The sequence below is a fragment of the Idiotropiscis lumnitzeri genome, chromosome 21 (assembly GCF_059441095.1).
Source record: "Idiotropiscis lumnitzeri isolate Australia: NSW breed Sydney's pygmy pipehorse chromosome 21, RoL_Ilum_1.0, whole genome shotgun sequence".
NCBI lineage: Eukaryota > Metazoa > Chordata > Actinopteri > Syngnathiformes > Syngnathidae > Idiotropiscis > Idiotropiscis lumnitzeri.
Genome location: NC_142411.1, coordinates 5742062 through 5760998, shown reverse-complemented (window position 1 = coordinate 5760998; position 18937 = coordinate 5742062). Strand labels below are relative to the sequence as shown.

General features: G+C 43.4%; 3 protein-coding genes across 4 annotated transcripts; 2 read left to right on the top strand and 1 right to left on the bottom strand.

The window, feature by feature from the left end:
• Window positions 1-719: 719 nt before the first annotated feature.
• fermt1 (FERM domain containing kindlin 1) lies at window positions 720-6915 on the top strand. The gene is made up of 17 exons (XM_088286211.1): window positions 720-860; window positions 932-1094; window positions 2250-2404; window positions 2801-2898; window positions 3059-3194; window positions 3274-3411; window positions 3624-3807; window positions 3889-3991; window positions 4278-4385; window positions 4519-4650; window positions 4792-4841; window positions 4934-5058; window positions 5122-5228; window positions 5535-5759; window positions 5980-6104; window positions 6178-6319; window positions 6481-6915. The coding sequence occupies exons 3-17, from the start codon at window positions 2254-2256 to the stop codon at window positions 6652-6654; spliced, it is 1998 nt and encodes a 665-aa protein (XP_088142337.1). The 5' UTR covers window positions 720-860; window positions 932-1094; window positions 2250-2253; the 3' UTR covers window positions 6655-6915.
• A 263-nt stretch (window positions 6916-7178) lies between these two features.
• trmt6 (tRNA methyltransferase 6 non-catalytic subunit) lies at window positions 7179-12081 on the top strand. The gene is made up of 12 exons (XM_088286214.1): window positions 7179-7507; window positions 7679-7812; window positions 7958-8067; window positions 8305-8396; window positions 8488-8571; window positions 8651-8775; window positions 9128-9304; window positions 9424-9566; window positions 9632-9717; window positions 9997-10099; window positions 10926-11012; window positions 11093-12081. The coding sequence occupies exons 1-12, from the start codon at window positions 7401-7403 to the stop codon at window positions 11237-11239; spliced, it is 1395 nt and encodes a 464-aa protein (XP_088142340.1). The 5' UTR covers window positions 7179-7400; the 3' UTR covers window positions 11240-12081.
• chgb (chromogranin B) lies at window positions 11654-17298 on the bottom strand. 2 transcript variants are annotated; one of them, XM_088286213.1, is made up of 8 exons: window positions 17180-17298; window positions 17031-17077; window positions 15401-15491; window positions 14847-15323; window positions 13484-14606; window positions 13289-13385; window positions 13098-13199; window positions 11654-12058 (listed from the first exon to the last, which is right to left on the bottom strand). In XM_088286213.1, the coding sequence occupies exons 1-8, from the start codon at window positions 17226-17228 to the stop codon at window positions 11984-11986; spliced, it is 2061 nt and encodes a 686-aa protein (XP_088142339.1). In that variant the 5' UTR covers window positions 17229-17298; the 3' UTR covers window positions 11654-11983. The 2 variants fall into 2 exon arrangements, with proteins under 2 accessions (XP_088142339.1, XP_088142338.1); XM_088286212.1 differs by having other exon boundaries at window positions 13484-15323.
• Window positions 17299-18937: the final 1639 nt, after the last annotated feature.

Genomic DNA, 18937 nt, shown 5'->3' with positions numbered 1-18937 from the left:
AGCCATCAATTTCCAGGCACAAGCAACACTGGTGAATTAAAGAAAAGCCAAATTATTCTTTGATATTTTAATGTAAATTGGGTAAGCTTTTACAGCATTCTATCGACCACGAAACAAACCTTTGGGTGATTACAAACATCTTGGAAAAAGCCAAATTCTGCCTCGTAATGCTCGATAAACATCTCAAGACGTGGGAATTAAAAATTTAGGGAAAAAATGGTCTTGATAAGTTGAATAATAATGCCAATAATCAGCATGTCAACCAAGATGGTGGTCATATTAGCCTCCTAACTTAAGGCGTCACTTGCCGATATAAAACTTTATCATTTTCTTATTACTCAATATTTTTTTAATGATTATCATTTTAGGACTTTCCAAAGAAATTGGAGCAACTTCCATTTTTTCTTAACTTCGAGGAAGGCCTTTTGTTTTACATATACAGTAGTGCATGTTTTTGCACAGAAAAAAAATACTTCAGAAACACTGACGGAGTGTAAAATCACAATGGCAAATAATCACATAAAAGACGTCATTATGGGGAAAATGGACCATGTTTTCCGCACATTTGACGATACCATAGCGTGACTCATCCTGATTCACTCACTGGGAAGGATGTGGGCAGGGAACAGGAGCTTGATTCAGCTCAGGTCCCTCATTGCGGGAATCTAAAGAAAGAAAAGAACACCTGATATGGTCACTGCAATTTGTTTTTCATCCATTGTCTCTTCAGGGGTTCAAACCAAATGAAAACTTGATGGGAAACGAGATAACATGCTAACGGACTGCATCACATTCTTTTACGTTAACCTACGCAAATTCCTCGTATATTTATTTTTTATCTATTTTATATATCTTAAAACGTGAGTTTTTTGCCTTTTAAACCCAAAACATAACGGTTGTTGTGAACACAAGCCTCACTTTCAATTCTCAGGCAGGCGGGCGAAGCGAAGATTGACGAGCACTTCCGCATACGTCGCTCACCTGGCGGGAAGGGGGCGCAGCTTCTTTCTGAAACAAGCTCTCGTTCCCACAAGGGTTCATACTCCACTTCTCACGAGAACTCCAGCGGGAGCGCCCCAAATTCCCAAATCCAGGTAAGAAGATTTAAATTCTGTCTTAAAGAAGCGTTTCAACGCGGAAAAGGTGTTTATATTGCGTGTTATTCGTTTTTGTTCCTCCATGGGTCTGCATAAATGGAAGTTAATTATTATGTTACTGCCCCCGCCACACAGCAACTATTGGAACACTGACAGCAAAATATATTAGTAAATACAGCTATTATTATTGTCAGCGTCATTGTGGTTTGCTTATTCTTCTACTTGAGTTGTCTGGAATTTTTTACCTCTCCGAGTAAAGCAAAGTTTTAAAAAACCTAATTGGCACATTTTTAAAACATGCACTCATGCAAGTCCACCACTCTTTTAGGATTTCGATTTAACCCTTCTGTGGTCTTTTTGATGTTCATTTTGTATAAATACAACAGCATATTTGCATTAAGATCAATGCAGATACAAGCTTATTCACATTAATTTTACTCATTTGTCTCTTGGTTCTCAAAACAGATTAATTCGGATTAGGCTATTGTGAGAGCGTGGTTGAATTTTTTTTTTCTGCAAGAGCCAGATTGGTGCCCAGTGCTGCACATTCGTGTCCCTGCTCGTCACGCATTCCACAGCGGAACCCTCCCCGATCCTCCTCTTCCTCTTCTTGTCTTCCCTCATTACCTGCCTCTCCACAAGCCTTTCATCCCTCACTTATATTAATAAATGTACAGTTGCAGAACTTGCAGAATGGAGGTTACAGTGACCCGAAAAGGACAAAAACGAGACTACTTTGAGAATACATTTAATTAAATAAAATCTTGGATCGTAATTTTGCCAGACTCATATATAGTATTTAATTTAGTCTTTTATTTAGATTAAAACTTTGCAGCTCTTTGTCCTGGTTGCCGTGACCTTGCTGTTGCAATATTTACAAATTGACCGCTAAATTAATATTGATGGTGTCACAGGAAGTTGAGAAATATCTTCTGAGTCTTTTGTCCCCGCTGTTGCCCAATATTTCCAAAGAACCAAAACAACATTTAGCGTAGTTCCCCCAACCAGGAATTTATCTTTTTCCATTAATGTAATGTAATTCATGTCATTTCTTTTTTTTTAAATCAAGCCATGTTTTATTTTATTTTATATTAATATTTGTCAACACATTTTATTCTTATTTTCTTTTTTTTTTATGTGTTTTATGTGCAGAGCCATGATCACAGCGGCTGAGTACGGGGAGACGTCATGGGAGCTGCAGGTGCATGTGGACCAAAAAGACGGCGACGAGTCCATGCGCTTCAAGCTGCGCGTGAAGGGCGACCTGCACATCGGAGGCCTCATGCTGAAGTTGGTGGAGAAGATAAGTAGGTGTCTGATGCCATCTGCTCTTAAACTCTTAAGTACTGTTTGCCAAGCCGCACCTTTGTTTGGCCTACATTGCTCCACACTCAAGTGCCATTGTTTTTATCCACAATAGCTCATAATGCCCCAGGGCACAAAGTTCAGCAGTGATCCAATCTGATCTCACACAGCCTCGTCAACATGGCGGAGCTCATATGGTGTACTTTGAAGAGTTAGGCACTTACATACCATGGGGGGGGGGCTGAGCGGGGGCAAATGTCGAGCTCCATGAAAATGTCAAGAGAAGAAAAGAAAAAAAATTGCGAGTTTTCATATCGTCAGGAAGGGCTTACTCATGCCAGGTGGCCATGTGTGTCACTCGTCTTTAAATATTACACGTGGTATGTTTTTATTTGCAGAGGCTCCCCAGGACTGGTCAGATCATGCCCTGTGGTGGGAGCAGAGGAAATGCTGGCTGCTCAAGACGCATTGGACCTTGGACAAGTACGGAATTCAGGTGGGACAAATAGGAAAAAAATTGTAAATAGCACGGTAAATCCTTGAGAAGGACACCCTCTGTTGTTTTTTTTTTGTCTGTGTCTCATGGTTCAACGGGTGCATTCAATTCGTGACACAAGCACTGTCTCTCAGGTTTAAAAGTTTTTCCCACCACACAGGCTGATGCAGACTTGCGGTACACCCCACAACACAAAAATATGCTGTTGCAGTTGCCCAATATGAAAACCATTCAGATGACCGTCAGTTTCTCCTGCGTGGTCTTCAAGGCAGTGGCGGAGATCTGTCAAATCCTCAGTGAGTGTCTCCTCCCCTCCTTTTTCTTTTTTATTTAACTTGATTCAAAATGGCCACTCCTCCATATTCTTCTTGTTAGACATCAGGCGGTCTGAGGAACTGTCCCTGCTCCAGCCGCCGGATGATCCCTCCAAGAAGAAGAAAAAAAGAGGCAAAAACTCTCCGCTGGAGGACATCTGGGACATTGATTTAGTCAGCGGCGGGCCAGGGGGCTCAGGTACTGGCAAAATACACTTACCAAACCTCAGTGCCCTAATCCAAAACCGGCCAGTACCAGCCTGGACCGGCCATTCAGGAAAATTGATCTTCCCGAAATTCCCGATGGCCACACATGCTCAACCATAACCCCTAACAACTTTAACAAACATTCTCCCTTTGCGCCATCACCCTAACATCGACTACCCCCCCCCCCCCCCCCCCACAAACAAGGTCCCATGTACAGCAAGACCATGACGGCCACCTATGACCCAGAAAACGGGATGCCGATGACGGCCACCAGCCTGTGGTTCGGGGAGAACCCGCTCGCCGACTGCCAGCCCAACCTGCCACCTGCCGAGCTGGCCAAGCTCTACCAGCCTCTATCTCTGGAGGACAAAGCCATCAGAAATGCCGGGTAGATGTCGTCATTGTGTTACTGTTTGTGAGCCTTCCTCTGGCACTTCTCATTTTAAATTTCCTGACATGTAATTGACAGGTGGCTGGACTCTTCGCGCTCCCTCATGGAGCAGGACGTTCAAGATAACGACAAGCTGCTGCTGCGCTTCAAGTACAACGTCTTCTTTGATCTCAATCCCAAAGTAGGTCAGATGCAATGCAGTGGATTTCGAGTGTCAAACATCTTCTCATCGTTATTATGCAGATTATAATTACAATGAAACCATATAAATCACTACGGTCTGTAAAATTGTAATTATGGCCTTATTATGTTCCATAATTACCCCCACATTTGATTACTTATTTGGAATCGAATTCAAGGAAAAACTACCCCGGCAGGCCACACAAAATGACCTGGGGGGGGGGGCTCAAGTTTTGCTTTTCTTTCTTGCCCGACTGGTAAACGGACGTATATTCGTTGCGTTTCAGTACGACGCAGTGAGGATAACGCAGCTGTACGAGCAAGCTCGCTGGGCCATCCTGCTGGAGGAGATCGACTGCACTGAGGAGGAGATGCTCATGTTTGCGTCGCTGCAGGTGAATATGATGACATCCTCGCACATCAAAACGAGATGATTGTGACAGTGATAGTGAGACACGTATGTATGTCTGAAACAAGTTACTCCTCCTCCACGCTTGCTGGACTTCATCTTTCGTCTTGTCTTTGCAGTATCACATCTGTAAACTGACCGTGTCCACTGAACCGATGGACCACTCCAACGAGCAGGAAATTGATGAAGTGGAAGCCGCCCTCTCCAACCTGGAGGTGACGCTGGAAGGTGGCGTCTCTGACCGAATTCTGGTAAATGTCTTTCGTAACTGTCAGTTGATATTTGGGGGCTTCAGCTGGGGGGGGGGGTTCTACCTGTGAGCCTCTGTTGATTGCATGTCTCAACTTGGCCAGGATATCGGATAATTGACACTTGTTTATTCCAACCACCAGGAAGACATTACAGACATTCCAGAGCTGGCAGATTACCTCCGCCTTTTCAGGTAAAAACACACGCTCCTACTAAGAGATTACATTTATTTCTTAGTGCTTGTGCAAGTGTAAAAATAAATGAACCACCTTTCTCCCAACTCAGACCAAAAAGATTGACACTGCGGCCTTACAAGGAGTACTGGTTCGTATTCAAGGACACCACAATTTCCTACTACAAGAACAAGGAAGCCGCCGTGGGAGAACCCATCGAGCAGTTTCACTTGCGAGGTATTGCGTGACTTACAAATATGATTACATTATCCCGAACTCACGTCGCTGTATTGTCCTCAGGCTGTGAGATCGTTCCTGACGTCAACGTCACAGACAAGAAGTTCGGCATCAAGCTCCTTTTGCCGGTGGCGGATGGGATGAATGAAGTGTACATCCGATGTGACAACGTAAGCTCATGTGCTGCATGACTGCACATGTCAAGTAGACGTGATACCTGTAAAGCTGAAGTTGACCCTGGAGATTGAAGATTATAAGATTATACATACTGAATGAATACTAGTCCTATTTCTTATAATAATTCATAATTAAATATTTTATATATTGAAGAATATATATATATATATATATATATATATATTATTATTATATATATTTTTTTTAATTTAATAGCGTAAAATTAAACTTACCTGTGTTTATTCCCAGACTGTGGCCCTATATTTTATATTATGAACAATGGTTTTATGGTGTTGCAGGAGACGCAATACGCCAAGTGGAAAGCGGCGTGTATCCTGGCCTCCAAGGGCAAGACCATGGCATACAGCTCGTACAAGTCTGAGGTGCGCAGCATTCAGTCCTTCTTGCAGATGAAGAGCCTGGCGCCCCCTCCGGGCCAGGCGGCTCCCGACTTGGATGCCATGGAGATGAACGCAGAGTGTTTCGTGTCACCACGCTATGCGAAGAAGCACAAAACGAAGCAGGTTGGTGGAAGAGGGGCTAGTACTCACACTTTGGAGTTGAGCAGAAGCACGGAGTAAACTTTTTAAATTAGATAAAAGTGAAATTGGCCAATTTTTTTTGCTGATTTGCTAATAAAACCTCTCTGTGGTGCGTCAAGCCAGTTATTTTTACTTTACAAGAACTTTAAATAAAACCCCATACTTTCCATCACTGGTTGCCACTGATTGTTCATGTGTCAAGCTCACAGCTCGTATCCTGGAGGCCCATCAGAACATTGCGCGTCTGTCCCTCATGGATGCCAAGATGCGGTTCATTCAGGCCTGGCAGTCGCTCCCGGAGTTTGGGATCAACTACTACATTGTCAGGTAGTGTGTGAGGCCAAACCATAGTTGTGTCATTCATGAAAAATCATTCAGGAAGTCTACTTTGTTATATCAGGTTCAAGGGCAGCAAGAAAGACGAGATCCTCGGCATCTCGTACAATCGCCTGATCCGTCTCGATATGTCCACCTGCCTGCCCGTCACCACGTGGAGGTTCGCCAACATGAAGCAGTGGAACGTCAACTGGGAGATTAGACAAGTGAGTTTTGACCAAAAAAAAAAGCTGCGGAAGGCACACAGCATTTTGGTTCAAAGCAACCACTTCAAGGACTTTTTTGCCATTTTTAAGAGTTCTCAAAGTGGAACTTCTTGAAGAGATTTTTGTCTCAAACTGTAATAACGTGAGTTTTAAAATTGCAGGTGACCATTGAGTTTGACCAAAACGTGACCATAGCTTTCTGCTGCCTGAGCTGCGATTGCAAGGTGGTGCACGAGTTCATCGGCGGCTACATCTTCCTCTCGACACGATCCAAGGACCAGAATGAGACCCTAGATGAAGAACTGTTCCACAAACTGACCGGAGGCCAAGAATGAGAAAAGACAACAGTGCCATCTAGTGATGAGCCTGGGAACATTAATGGCATCATGATACTCTTTTATTGACGAAATTCAGAAAATCCCTGCCAGGGATAAAGTCCTATTGTTTTGCAATCAAAGAATTCAACAGAGCAACGATGTCATGACTTGTCTGGTTATTATTTATCTTCTTGTAAACATTTTCAGCGTTTTGATCTGCAGTCAAGCCAAGACTTGATGTTGTTTGTGTAAATAATTGTGGTCTCAAGCTGTGTATGAATTGACCCTTGTAAGAATAAATCCTTTTTTATGAGTTTATAAACGCCCTACGACTTCCATGTTGTCCTAACCTGCCTCTCTACAGTTTTCCAGCTCCTTACAGTGTCGATGTGTAATAGCCCTGCTTTTGCACACTTTTAACTTTTGAATTCAAAACAAATATTCTGTTAAATTTTATCTGAGGCCATTCAGAAGTATCGCGTGTTAAATCGATGATTCTGAAATTGACATCTGCCACGGAAAACATCGCCATCGCACGCCATTGGCTGCCTGGAGTCTATTGGGACCAATCACTGGCGACAATGATGAAAACGCGGAAGTAGCTCCATTCTGCTTTCTCCGGGTTGCCCTGAGACGGAAAGTGAAAGATAACACGTGGGGACGCAAATTTAACGAACCTTACTGCTAATTTCATAAACTACCCTATCTGTTGTTCATCGAATTGTTCTCAATATTGAGCCGTCAATCGTCTATTTTTTTCGATTATGGCGGACGGCGGAGACGACGACTCGCTGTATAAGATCAACGAAGGAGACTACGTTGTGCTGAAGCGCGGCGAGATCTACAAAGCTGTGCAGATACAGTCGAAAAAGTAAGTCTAAAATTGTTTAATGTGTGCCCTTTTTGGCAGATGTCTAGATCACGTGACATGGTTTATTTTCACGCTTGTGCAAACTGGACTTTAGTGATCTTGTGGTTTCCAATGAATAAGCTCGTGCCTGTTTTAACAAGGGAATAATTTGACTGCCATTCCATCCAACAGGAAGGTGGTGTTTGAGAAACAGTGGTTTTTCCTGGACAACGCTGTGGGGCACCTGTACAGCACTGTTTTTGAACTTGTATCTGGAGGACAGTTGCAGCCCGTGAAACCAAAAGATGCTGCAAGTGCTGCATCTGGTAAGTAGGTACTTTTTTGTTGCTTTTCAATGTCGGAAAGGCCAAAAATAGTTAAGTAAACATTGGGAATGTTGTCCGAAGAAGGAGAGCGTAGAATGCAAAACATGAGTCACAAGCTGCTTCACTGTTACACTTTCTCCGACAGACATGAAGGAGGCGGGCATGGACAACCGGAACATTGTGGACGACGGAAAGTCACAGAAGCTGACCCGGGATGACATTGAGACGCTCAAAGAGCAAGGTCTGAAGGGTCAGGTAATGTTGGAAACTCCATGACTTGCACCATGACACTTTGGGGTACAGCGGTCGTCGACCACCATGCCTTTTCACTATGTTCTAATTGTCTTGTTCTTGTTTTTTGCCTGTTCTATTATATGTGAATGGTTGTTTGTGTACCTTGCACTTGGTTGGCTCCAGCACGCCCGCAAGATGAGTGGCTTGGATAATGGATGGATGGACTCTATTTCAATATGTTGTTTGTTTTCTCTGCAGGAAATCATCCAGCGGCTTATAGACAACAGTTCCACCTTCAGGGATAAGACCGAATACGCCCAGGACAAGTACATTAAGAAGAAAAAGAAGAAGTGAGCCTGAATCATGACATTCCCACATTATTTAAGAATAATAAAACACATTTTATGTATGTGGATGGGATCTGATGTTTTTTTTTTCCAGGTATGAGAACACCGTGACCATTCTCAAACCAACCTGCCGCATCCTGGCACTTATGTACCATGGACGAGAGCCTGGAAAAATCTGGTAATTTCTTTTTTTTTTTACGGCCATCCAGCAGAAACCCACAACAACATGAGTAATGTGTGTTTGGTGTGTGTGGCAGTCACTTGCGATACGACACATTGGCGCAGATGCTGACCTTGGCCAACATCCACGCTGGCAGCAAAGTGTTGGTGTTTGAAACGTGCGCTGGCCTCGTGCTGGGGGCCGTCATGGAAAGAATGGGAGGTGAGTTTGTTTTTCATCTAACACAATCTTTTCCCGAGGCGCATATTTTGCATTTGATTAACATTTCACTGCACGCCACTAGCAACACAATACATTTTAATCCTCTTGTATGAAGTGCAATGGCTGGATACACTGGTAAATTGAAAGCATTTAATTGTTCTGTTTTCAGATTCTTGACAGAAATTGATTTTTTTTTTTTTTTCATAAAAAAAAATCAGGTATAATAGATGGTAAATTGGAATAAAAATGTCGCCATCTGGTGGCCTTTAATGCCGAATACGTGCCTTCTCATTTTATAACTCTCTCTCTGTGTTTAATGAGCCTCTTTTCATCTCCTGTTCCTCCCGCCCAGGCTATGGATCAGTGATCCAAATGTACCCTGGGGGCGGTCCGGTCCGGGCTGGAGTGGAGAACTTTGGCTTCCCCGCTCACTTCCACGACACGCTGCATGATTTTCCCATCTGTCACGTCAATGCCTTGCTCGCAGGAACCCTGGACACAAGCGTCAAGGAGCCCGCTACTGTTGAAGGTACGTTAGAAACAATTGCACATTGTTGAATGAGATCCAGTTTGAGAGCCTTTACAAAAAATATATATATATATATTTTTTAATTATTTTATCTTTTTTACTTTCACCCTGGGGAACAGAGGCCCCTCATCCCGATGTGGCCGCCGAAGAGCAGCCCAAGATGGAGCAGTGTGACACACAAGATACCGCAGAGAAAATGGAGACAAGTGCCAGTGGGGAACAGCGCACAGACAGCGAACGCGAACGGGGCAGAGATGCAAAGGTATGGCGCGATGATCCGGTATGATTGAGAGCTTGATGGTCGTCATGATGTGTTAAATGTTTTAGGCCCAACTCAAGAGGGTGAAGCAGGAGGAGAAGCGCAGGAAGCTAGCGGCGGCGGCGGCCCAGTTGGAGTGCATGAACGCAGACGGGTTAGTGTCACTTTTAAATGATGCCTTGTGATTACAATAGATGAAAAATGGAATCTCCCGTGGTTTGGTGTGGACAAAGCTAGCTCAGAACTTGTTCATTTTTTGATTCGCCTTCATTTTAGCAGCTATATCATAAACATAATTATACCGCCACCCGGTGTCCAACTTAAATCACACGCTTTTCATATTTGGTTCAATGACACAATTTCTGATAACAATATATTGACGGCATAATTTATCAGTTGCTTGGCTCATCTGTTTTTTTTTTTCTCCTTGCAGATTGGTCATTGCGTCTCGCTTCCACCCGTGTCCGGTCCTGTTGTGCCTGCTCAGGTTTTTGTCGCCCTCCAGGCCCTTTGTAGTCTACTCGCAGTATAAAGAGGTGAGCTCAGTGCGAGTTTTGCAACAATTCCACCGAATGAAGGTCATTATTTAAGACGGGTCTCATTACTGCAAAGGGCCCTATGGGAAATGAGCTTGCTGCTGCAAGAAAATACAAAATAAAATGTGTCCTTATCCCAGAAGGAAATTAAATGGGAGCGAGTGACAAGTTAAATTCAATACTAAAATACTTTGTTGTAAAAACAGCAAATAAGGTCTTTATGTTCAAATGCTCACAAGTCAAGAAAAACCAACGTAATCTGGGCTAATCCTTTTTATTGACCAGGGGTGGGCAAACATTTTGATTGGCAGGCCACAATGGGTTCTAAAATTTGACAGAGGGACCGGACCAGTATCTGATGGATGGAGTGTTTTGGTAACCTCATTTCATAGGAGAAAATAAATACATTTAATTTAAAATGAAAGTGAACAAAAGCATTACAACAATATACAAGTCTTTGAAAAACCACAGTATTTAGAAAATAAAACATGAACAAGGTTTATTCATTTAATTTTTTTTCAATTTCGCCTGGCCGGATTAAAACGTTTCACGGGCCGCATGTGGCCCCCAGGCCGTAGTTTGCTCACGCCTGTTATTGGCCAATGTTCAATATGTGAGAGGAATGACGCTAACTTGGAGAACCTTGCACGTCCTTTTTGGGCTTTAGTGGATACGTTTTTGACTCGTTCCCTTTTTTCAGCTTTGGGAACCTCATTCATCAGTTTGCCCCAAGTCTTTTAGTTTCGTGCACTATTTGTTCGTCTTCCAAATTCAGGGTTACATATGAATGACTTTCACTCAATCCATGTTGCTATCTTCTTTGCAGCCGCTAGTCGAGTGTTTCACCAAACTAAAAGAGCAAGGCGGCACAGTCAACCTCCGCCTCACCGACACCTGGCTGAGGCATTATCAGGTTACATACTGCCACCAAGTCTTACCTTCAGGTCCTCGTCACACACTTAATGTGTCCTGACTTGCGTTTTGTCCCTCCAGGTGTTGCCCAACAGGACGCATCCCATGCTGCTGATGAGCGGCGGCGGCGGTTACCTCCTCTCGGGCATCACCGTGGAGACGGAGCATTCGCGCCGGGCTAACTCTGAGGAGCCGGCGCCCAAAAAACAAAAACTGACAGAATCCTGAGGGGTCTAAAAGCCCCCCTCCTGCCCCTCCGAATGTGTTTCAGGGCACATCAGCAACAGAGCTGGCTGGAATGTCTGTTTGTATACATCACAAACCCGTCTAGGCAGTTACGCAAGAAAAGGCCTCTAAAAAAGACTTTTCTTGTCTGACGTTTCGGTCAGCATTTTTTTTTATTACTTTTTATCACCCTGGAAATTTAATTTTTCGTAACTTCACGACTGAATCCTCACAGAATTAAAACATATTCTGATGTGGAATTACTATTTAATTCATCCCGGTTTCCAGAAACTGGGAAAATAATTTTTGTGGGCCAATGTAGAGCACCTCGTTTTTGTGGGGACTTAAAAACCTTTTTTGGGGTTGATTTAATTTGAAAATACCAAAATTGTCTTTTTTTTTTTTTTTGTTTAACAATATCACAATAATCAACTATTCATTCTCGTTGGTAAATGTTTTGAAGCGTGACCGTACGGGATTAAAAAAAGAATTTTTTTCCCAGAATAACTTTTATTGAGCACAAACACTTGAAAAGACGTCATCAGTCAATATTGGACAATTTCTAAATATAAACATCCAAAACATTCCCATGCACACGTTCGGGATGTCACATCAAAATAGCACAAATACAAGTAATGAGGTCATTAATAGTTTTTTAAGCAAGGCTCATTTTTTTTTATGCACTTAAACTTGGCAGACGAAACAAACAGCGTTTTGTTTTTTCCATGTAAACGTCAAAAGCGTCGTTCATTTATCATGCAACTTGCTAGCGATTTTCTTCATCTCCATGTCCAACGCCTCGAGGCTTTCCAGAGCTTTGTCCTGCAATAAAGGCCAGTGTGATATAAAGTGGAGTTATTGCATCGATAAATTTCTGCAAGTAGTGAATACCTGCGAGTCTCTTCCGAACAAGGCTTGTATAACACGAAGTTTGGCTAACACAAATTCAAATTTTATAACAAACAATCCATACAACAAATTTGCTTTGGGAGGATCTCTAGAAATTTACCCCATAATGATGGCTTTAAACCATACAGTGGGAAAACTACGGCCCGGGGGCCACATGCGGCCCCTTAAACGTTTTAATTCAGCCCGCCGAACTTGAAAAACTGATGTGAAAAGCCCTCAAAATAGCCACCAATTTGGCCGGAAGAATAACGGCAACAAAAAAAATACCATACTAAGCAGTTCCACAAGTCAGCAAATAAAATTAAGCATACTACGTCGGGCATATGGTCGCCAAGCCATTTCCTTAAATGTTTGCTTCGCTCCGCATTATGCACGGGAGCCACCGCTTGCCTTTTTAATGGCGACATGATGAAAGTCATTGCTCTGCTTTCAGCCATTGAAGGAAAAAAAAAATAAAAAGATACAGGCGGTGCCAAAGTTCTGCTGCGGAATATTAGCATCGTCGTTCGTTCCGGGCCAAGTTGTTGATGTGCACTCATACGGCAAGCTCACAGCATGTCTGTGTGTGAAATGTACATTTCCATAATGAGCTCCCCTCAGCGAGTTTGTGGAGGAGCGACTGGATGTGCTCCGCGGCTTTAGCGGGTCAGTGAGCACGAGATGGAACATAGTTTACCCACAGCGCATCACGTTCTCAAACTGTTTCGACTGATTCTCAAGCGTTAGAATGTTGCTTGCAAAGCATCTGGATGGCTTTTACAACAGATGCTTCAAAAAGACGACAGAAGATGAAACTTACATTTGGGTGTTGTGTATAAAAGGCAAGTCCGTTGAATTGAGGGCTGGAATTAATTTCGGGTGTGCTGACATCTCGAGGCTATCGAGAACTACAATTTTACTGGCTCGGATGTTGAGGAATACCGTGTTTTTCGCTAAATGTAGCTTGACGAACCTCATGCGGCGTGAGCACCCTCGAACGCATTGCTCCCTCCGACGCCTCCTGATTGGCCAGCTGGTTGAGCTTGTAACTTAGCAGCTTGGCGGCCTCGTCCATCTGCATGCATTCAAAAGTCAAAATCACATTTGAAAAATCAGAACATGTGACATCTGGAACTGACACTTCTCCGTCAACATCTGGTCTACCTTGTTTGGGGCCACTTTGTCTTCTGGATTCCTTTTGAACCAAGCGGGATGGTAATAGCCTCTGTAGATCCACGGGTTTCTTTTTTCAGCGAGATACCTGCACAAACAAACACAGTTAGACCTCATCAGGATCAGGATTTCATGTCTACCTCTTCTGAGAACATGGTCTTGTGATCTGTCGGAAAAATTAAATACCTTAGAGCTTTGCTTCTGTCATCCATATTGTCTGAATCGTCGCTCAGGTCTTCATCTTCAGACAACTCCTCCCCTCCGTGTTTGTTGTATCTGTTCTTGTGGTAATAACGATGCGACGGCTTCCCAAGGTGCTTTTCAAAATTGTCATTTTCATTTTGTCTCTTGTCGAAGTTCCAGTACTCTTGACTACGTTCTCCATCAGATTCCTCCCGCTTTTCCTCTGAGAGTTCTTCATCACGCTTCGGTTTCTTGTAGAGTCTCCAAGGCATCCACGCCTTCTTCTCTCTGTTGAAGTCCCAGGATTCCTGGCTGCGTTCCTCATCGGGTTCTTCTTGAGCTTCCTCTCGAGCTTCTTCTGCGAGTTCCTCATCCCGCTTGTGTCTCCTCTGGTGGTATCTCCCTGGTCTCCAGTCCCTCTTGTATCTATCGGTGTCAAAATCCCAGGATTCTTGACTACGTTCCTCATCCGGTTCCTCTGAGAGTTCTTCATCCCGCTTGTGTCTCCTCTGGTGGTATCTCCCTGGTCTCCAGTCCTTCTTGTCCCTCGCAGTGTCAAAATCCCAGGATTCTTGACTGCGTTCCTCATCCGGTTCCTCTGAGAGTTCTTCATCCCGCTTGTGTCTCCTTTGGTGGTATCTACCTGGTCTCCAGTCTCTCTTGTATCGATCGGTGTCAAAATCCCAGGATTCCTGGCTCCGTTCCTCTTCCGGATCTACTGAGAGTTCTTCATCCCGCTTGTGTCTCCTTTGGTGGTATCTCCCAGGTCTCCAGTCCCTCTTGTATCGATCGGTGTCAAAATCCCAAGATTCCTGGCTACGTTCCTCTTCCGGATCTTCTGAGAGTTCTTCATCTCGCTTGTGTCTCCTTTGGTGGTACCTCCCAGGTCTTCTGTCCTTCTTGTCCCTCGCAGTGTCAAAATCCCAGGATTCTTGACTGCGTTCCTCATCCGGTTCCTCTGAGAGTTCTTCATCCCGCTTGTGTCTCCTTTGGTGGTATCTACCTGGTCTCCAGTCTCTCTTGTATCGATCGGTGTCAAAATCCCAGGATTCCTGGCTCCGTTCCTCTTCCGGATCTTCTGAGAGTTCTTCATCCCGCTTGTGTCTCCTCTGGTGGTATCTCCCAGGTCTCCAGTCCCTCTTGTCCCTCTCGTCATCGAGTCCCCACGACTCCTGGCTGCGTTCCTCTTCCGGATCTTCTGAGAGTTCTTCATCCCGCTTGTGTCTCCTCTGGTGGTATCTACCTGGTCTCCAGTCTCTCTTGTATCGATCGGTGTCAAAATCCCAGGATTCCTGGCTCCGTTCCTCTTCCGGATCTACTGAGAGTTCTTCGTCCCTTTTGTGTCTCCTCTGGTGGTATCTCCCAGGTCTCCAGTCCCTCTTGTCCCTCTCGTCATCGAGTCCCCACGACTCCTGGCTGCGTTCGTAGTCCTCCTCGTCTCCACGCTTGTGGAACTTATTGCGGTTGTATTGATGTTGGTCATCGTCGCTCCTTCGGTCCAAATCCCAGGACTCCTGACTGCGTTGGTCATCAACGTCTTCCTCTTTGGACTCTCCTCCCAAAGGCTCCTTGTCACGTTTGGGCTTCTTTTGGTGGAACCTTCCTGGCCTCCAGCTGCTTCTCTTCTCCCGTTCCTCCTCCACTTCCTTGCCATCGTCGTCCTTGTGTCTTTTCTCCAGACTCCATGATTCCTGATTGTGGTCGACCTTTGGGTTCTCCTGATTTGGCTCCACAGACCTCAGGAGTTCTTGGATGTCTTGTGCATCCTTGGCTTCAGGCTCTTTGGCCTGCTCTTCGTAGGTTGGCTCGTTGCTCTTCTTGTTCGGCGGAGCATGTTTAATTCCTGCAACATGACAAAATGGATTATATGCTGTTTTTGCAATTTTTTTCTCTCTGAACTGACGGGAACATGGCACAAACCTGCTTGGAAAATCTCCTTGCACTCTTCATCCAGTTGGGTGTCCGGGTGGGAGAGCGCTTTGGACACAACTTCCACTAAACATCTGCGCACCTGATGAAGAAATAAGGCTTGTGTTGATTTTATGCAATATGCTGGCAAGGGAGTTTTCTTTGCTATTCCTTATCAAGATTCCACAAAACCTTTAGGAAGAATTTGCATATTGGTTGAGGAAGAAGTGTTTTCTTCTCATTTTAAACCAACAACATGTCACGTGTGGAGTGGGGTTTGGACCCAAAAGCAGACAGGAGACGGAGGTGGCGACGTAAAAGTCTTTATATACAAAATTCCAAGTAATAACAAGCAGGCCTGGATACAGAACACATGGAAAGTGGCTGACATCCTCACACGAAGAAAGCTTGACGTACTGACGATGTGTCTCTGAATAACTTGCTCTTAAATACTCAAGGAATCAAGCCTATATGACATCATAAAAGACCAGAGCATAAAAGGACCATAGCAACTGTGTAGCAACGGACACCTTAAGGCATATCACAACACAACATACATTTTGTTGTTGTGTTTAATTAAATGATTAATTCTGAGATGACTCTTATTCCTTTTTTTTTTAAAAAAAACAGGCCTTTAAAATTAAAGACTAGTGAGAAAAAAAAAAGTGACTATAAAAATAAGACGGCTAATCCATCTTTTTTTTTTTTAGCACCCCCAAAATTATTTTTTTTTCCCAGAGGGGAAAAAAAAGTCAATGTACGTGTTTAAGAAAAAAAGGCAAAATGCAACAAAAAAATTCTGAATTATCTGTATTATTACATGATTCGATTTTTCTCTCAAATATCACAATGTAATTCTAAAATAAAAATAATTAAAAAAAATTGTCTCCTAAGGTTATTTTCTGATTTGTTTTTCATTTAATTTTACATGGCTTGCATCTTATGCAGCAGATATGATTATAAAGTCTCAAGTGCATTCTAATTGCTGAAATGAAGAGTTCAAGCTTGAATCAGCCGATCTCAAGAACCAAACACGTTTTCTTTATGAGAATCATATGCAAATTAATTCCTTAGTGATAAGAATAGTGTGTACAATATACAGTGAGCATCCAGGATTAACCTTCATGTGAAGACACTCCCCTCCTGGGCACTCACAGAAATCTGCCCCTGCGTTGTTCATCACGATCATCTAACGGTGAATCGTTTTAATTTGAGTTATTTTGAAAAAGATTGTCTCTCATCTTCCTTAAACTGAACTCTCCAATCGGCACTCTTGTATGATAGTGAAAAATATGCACGAATATAATTTAAAAGAAAAAGGTGCATTACCACTCCAACAGACTTAAACGTCAAGTGAGTTATGAATTCACCTGAACTTCCTTTTACACTTTTACGAGCGTTACAAACATTCAAACGGGACTTCACAGCATATCCTGTAACGTTAATATTAGTTGTTTATTTTTGCATTCAATCCTGAAGGGAGTAAGACAAGTAATCCTTCCTATATGGATTCATGCACAGTAAATATTGTGCGCATGCATGGTTCCGATCACGTGCGCTTATTCCTGCTCTCATGCATTCATTCGTGATTGCGCGCACAGGACAGGACTGGATGTTATACTGTATGGTATGCAAGACTTACCACATTATCTCTTTGGCCGTCCTTCCCCACGGGAAGTGCTTGAGTCCCTGCATGAGAGAGAAATATTCCTGTCTTTAAAAAAAAAAAGCAAAGAAAACCACAAAATAGAAGCAGAGTAAAAAAAGTGCTGTCCGTGGTGCTGAACTCACCTATCAGGAAAGCGAACCCGAGAAGCAGAAAAAGAAGAGTGGTAGTCATGTTGTGGAGTCCGAAGTGCCTCCCGATGCAGCGGGAGAGATGCTCCTGCAGGAAGGGGGGGGGGACAACACCTCTAATATAAAGGCGCTCGGAGTGGAGGAGGAGGGGGAGCGAGGGTGGGGATGCTCATGTCATGACTCATTAGACCTGGAGGGAGAAGCGGCAACAACTCGTTTTCGTCCTCTTTTCTTCTCCTGTGGATGAAATTAGCCATCACGCAGGTGGTTTAAACATTATTGAGAGGAACAAGGTGGTGGTCCATGGGAGGGGGGGGGGGCTTAATGCCGCGTGGCGCCTAAAGGCATGGCGACGATTGGCAATCACACACCCTGCAAACTTCATTAGCAGAACCCCCGTTTTTAGTTTGCTTCCAAAAAGAGATACGGGAATGATTGCATGCTTTGTTAAATTTGCTGTCAGACATTCACTTGAATGTGTTTTGCAATCACCTGTTTACAAAGGCAAAACGATAGATAATATTAATTTATATTTGGGTTACTTGAAAAATCAACTGTATATTATAAAGATTGGATTTAATAAATGTATTATTTATTTTACAAATAAAACACCCTCAAGCCTTATGCTATGTTTGCAGCTCAATCTCCTGCGTCGCACTGAATCAGCCAATTACAATAAAGGGTGAGGAGATATGTTTTTATGGCTTTTATTGGAGTGTTTTATTAATGATTTTAGCGACGTTTTAAGAGACCGTGCTTTACCTGACAAAGGCCAGCCTGTTTGTGCACAATGGCTGGTGAGTGCGTCCCCTGGCGTGGGGCTTTAGAGCGCCTCGTTGTTGAGGTTTTAAGCAAATATATTTTTCTGGCTCAAACACATTCTTCATAAAGTGACCTTTTGCATATAGACTGCGTTCTCATTCAATCTCATCCCGACGCCGACGAAAGCGGCGCAGCGTCCCGCGGGGCCTAAAATGGCAGCCGTCGAGGGCCCCGGGTGAGCCGAGGTCCATGTTTTTTAGGAGAATTGTGCATGCGAGTAGTGGGATGGCTTTCAGTTGAAGGATGAGGAGGATGATAAAGAAGAGGGGGGGGGGGCGGAGCTGCAGCCAGCGGCATTCAATCATCCACGCCCGCCACATTCTCATCAACCGTGTGCGCTCACATGTGACGCCCTGCGATGATGCTCTGTGGCCTTTTTTTTTTTTTTTAGATTGAAGAAAAGGGGCAGCAAGAAGCACGACAATACATCAGACTTTATTTTTTATTCTCCAATGTAATAAAGTACACAGGCAACCGATAAAACATGATGTGCTGTGTAGCAGTTATTTACCAAAGAGCAAGGCAGCTGCAGGATGTTTTTTTGTTGCTGTCAAAAATTGGATGCTTATGTTTGTGTTTTGTGCCGTGAGCGTGACAAACAGCCGGAGACCTTCAGTACTGCATTTTTCACAGTCCTGTGGATTTGCAGGATTTATTATAGTAGATGTAACACATCATTTATGTATTTACAGAGGATAGGGGATCGAGACCATCCCATCCCTTGAATAGTGAAATCTGTGCATAATTATAAATGCATTGAGAAAAAGAAAAAAAAAAACTATTTTTATATATATATATATATATATATATATATATATATATATATTATTAAGGTTGTCAAAATTAAAGGGTTAACTCAGGTGATTAATCCAAAATTTTTAACTCAGTTAACTCAGTTTGGTTTGCTTAAAGAATGCATCATATTTGGTG

Bases quoted from the DNA above. Each gene is read 5' to 3' on its own strand.
- fermt1 (XM_088286211.1), top strand. From the start codon at position 2,254: ATGATCACAGCGGCTGAGTACGGGGAGACGTCATGGGAGCTGCAGGTG. The intron at 2,405-2,800 runs GTAGGTGTCTGA...TTTTATTTGCAG, and splicing joins GAAGTTGGTGGAGAAGATAA to AGGCTCCCCAGGACTGGTCA. The intron at 3,412-3,623 runs GTACTGGCAAAA...CCCACAAACAAG, and splicing joins CGGCGGGCCAGGGGGCTCAG to GTCCCATGTACAGCAAGACC.
- trmt6 (XM_088286214.1), top strand. From the start codon at position 7,401: ATGGCGGACGGCGGAGACGACGACTCGCTGTATAAGATCAACGAAGGA. The intron at 7,813-7,957 runs GTAAGTAGGTAC...TTTCTCCGACAG, and splicing joins TGCTGCAAGTGCTGCATCTG to ACATGAAGGAGGCGGGCATG. The intron at 10,100-10,925 runs GTGAGCTCAGTG...TCTTCTTTGCAG, and splicing joins TCTACTCGCAGTATAAAGAG to CCGCTAGTCGAGTGTTTCAC.
- chgb (XM_088286212.1), bottom strand. From the start codon at position 17,228: ATGACTACCACTCTTCTTTTTCTGCTTCTCGGGTTCGCTTTCCTGATA. The intron at 17,078-17,179 runs GTGAGTTCAGCA...TCTCTCATGCAG, and splicing joins CGGGTTCGCTTTCCTGATAG to GGACTCAAGCACTTCCCGTG. The intron at 15,492-17,030 runs GTAAGTCTTGCA...TTTCTTCATCAG, and splicing joins ACGGCCAAAGAGATAATGTG to GTGCGCAGATGTTTAGTGGA.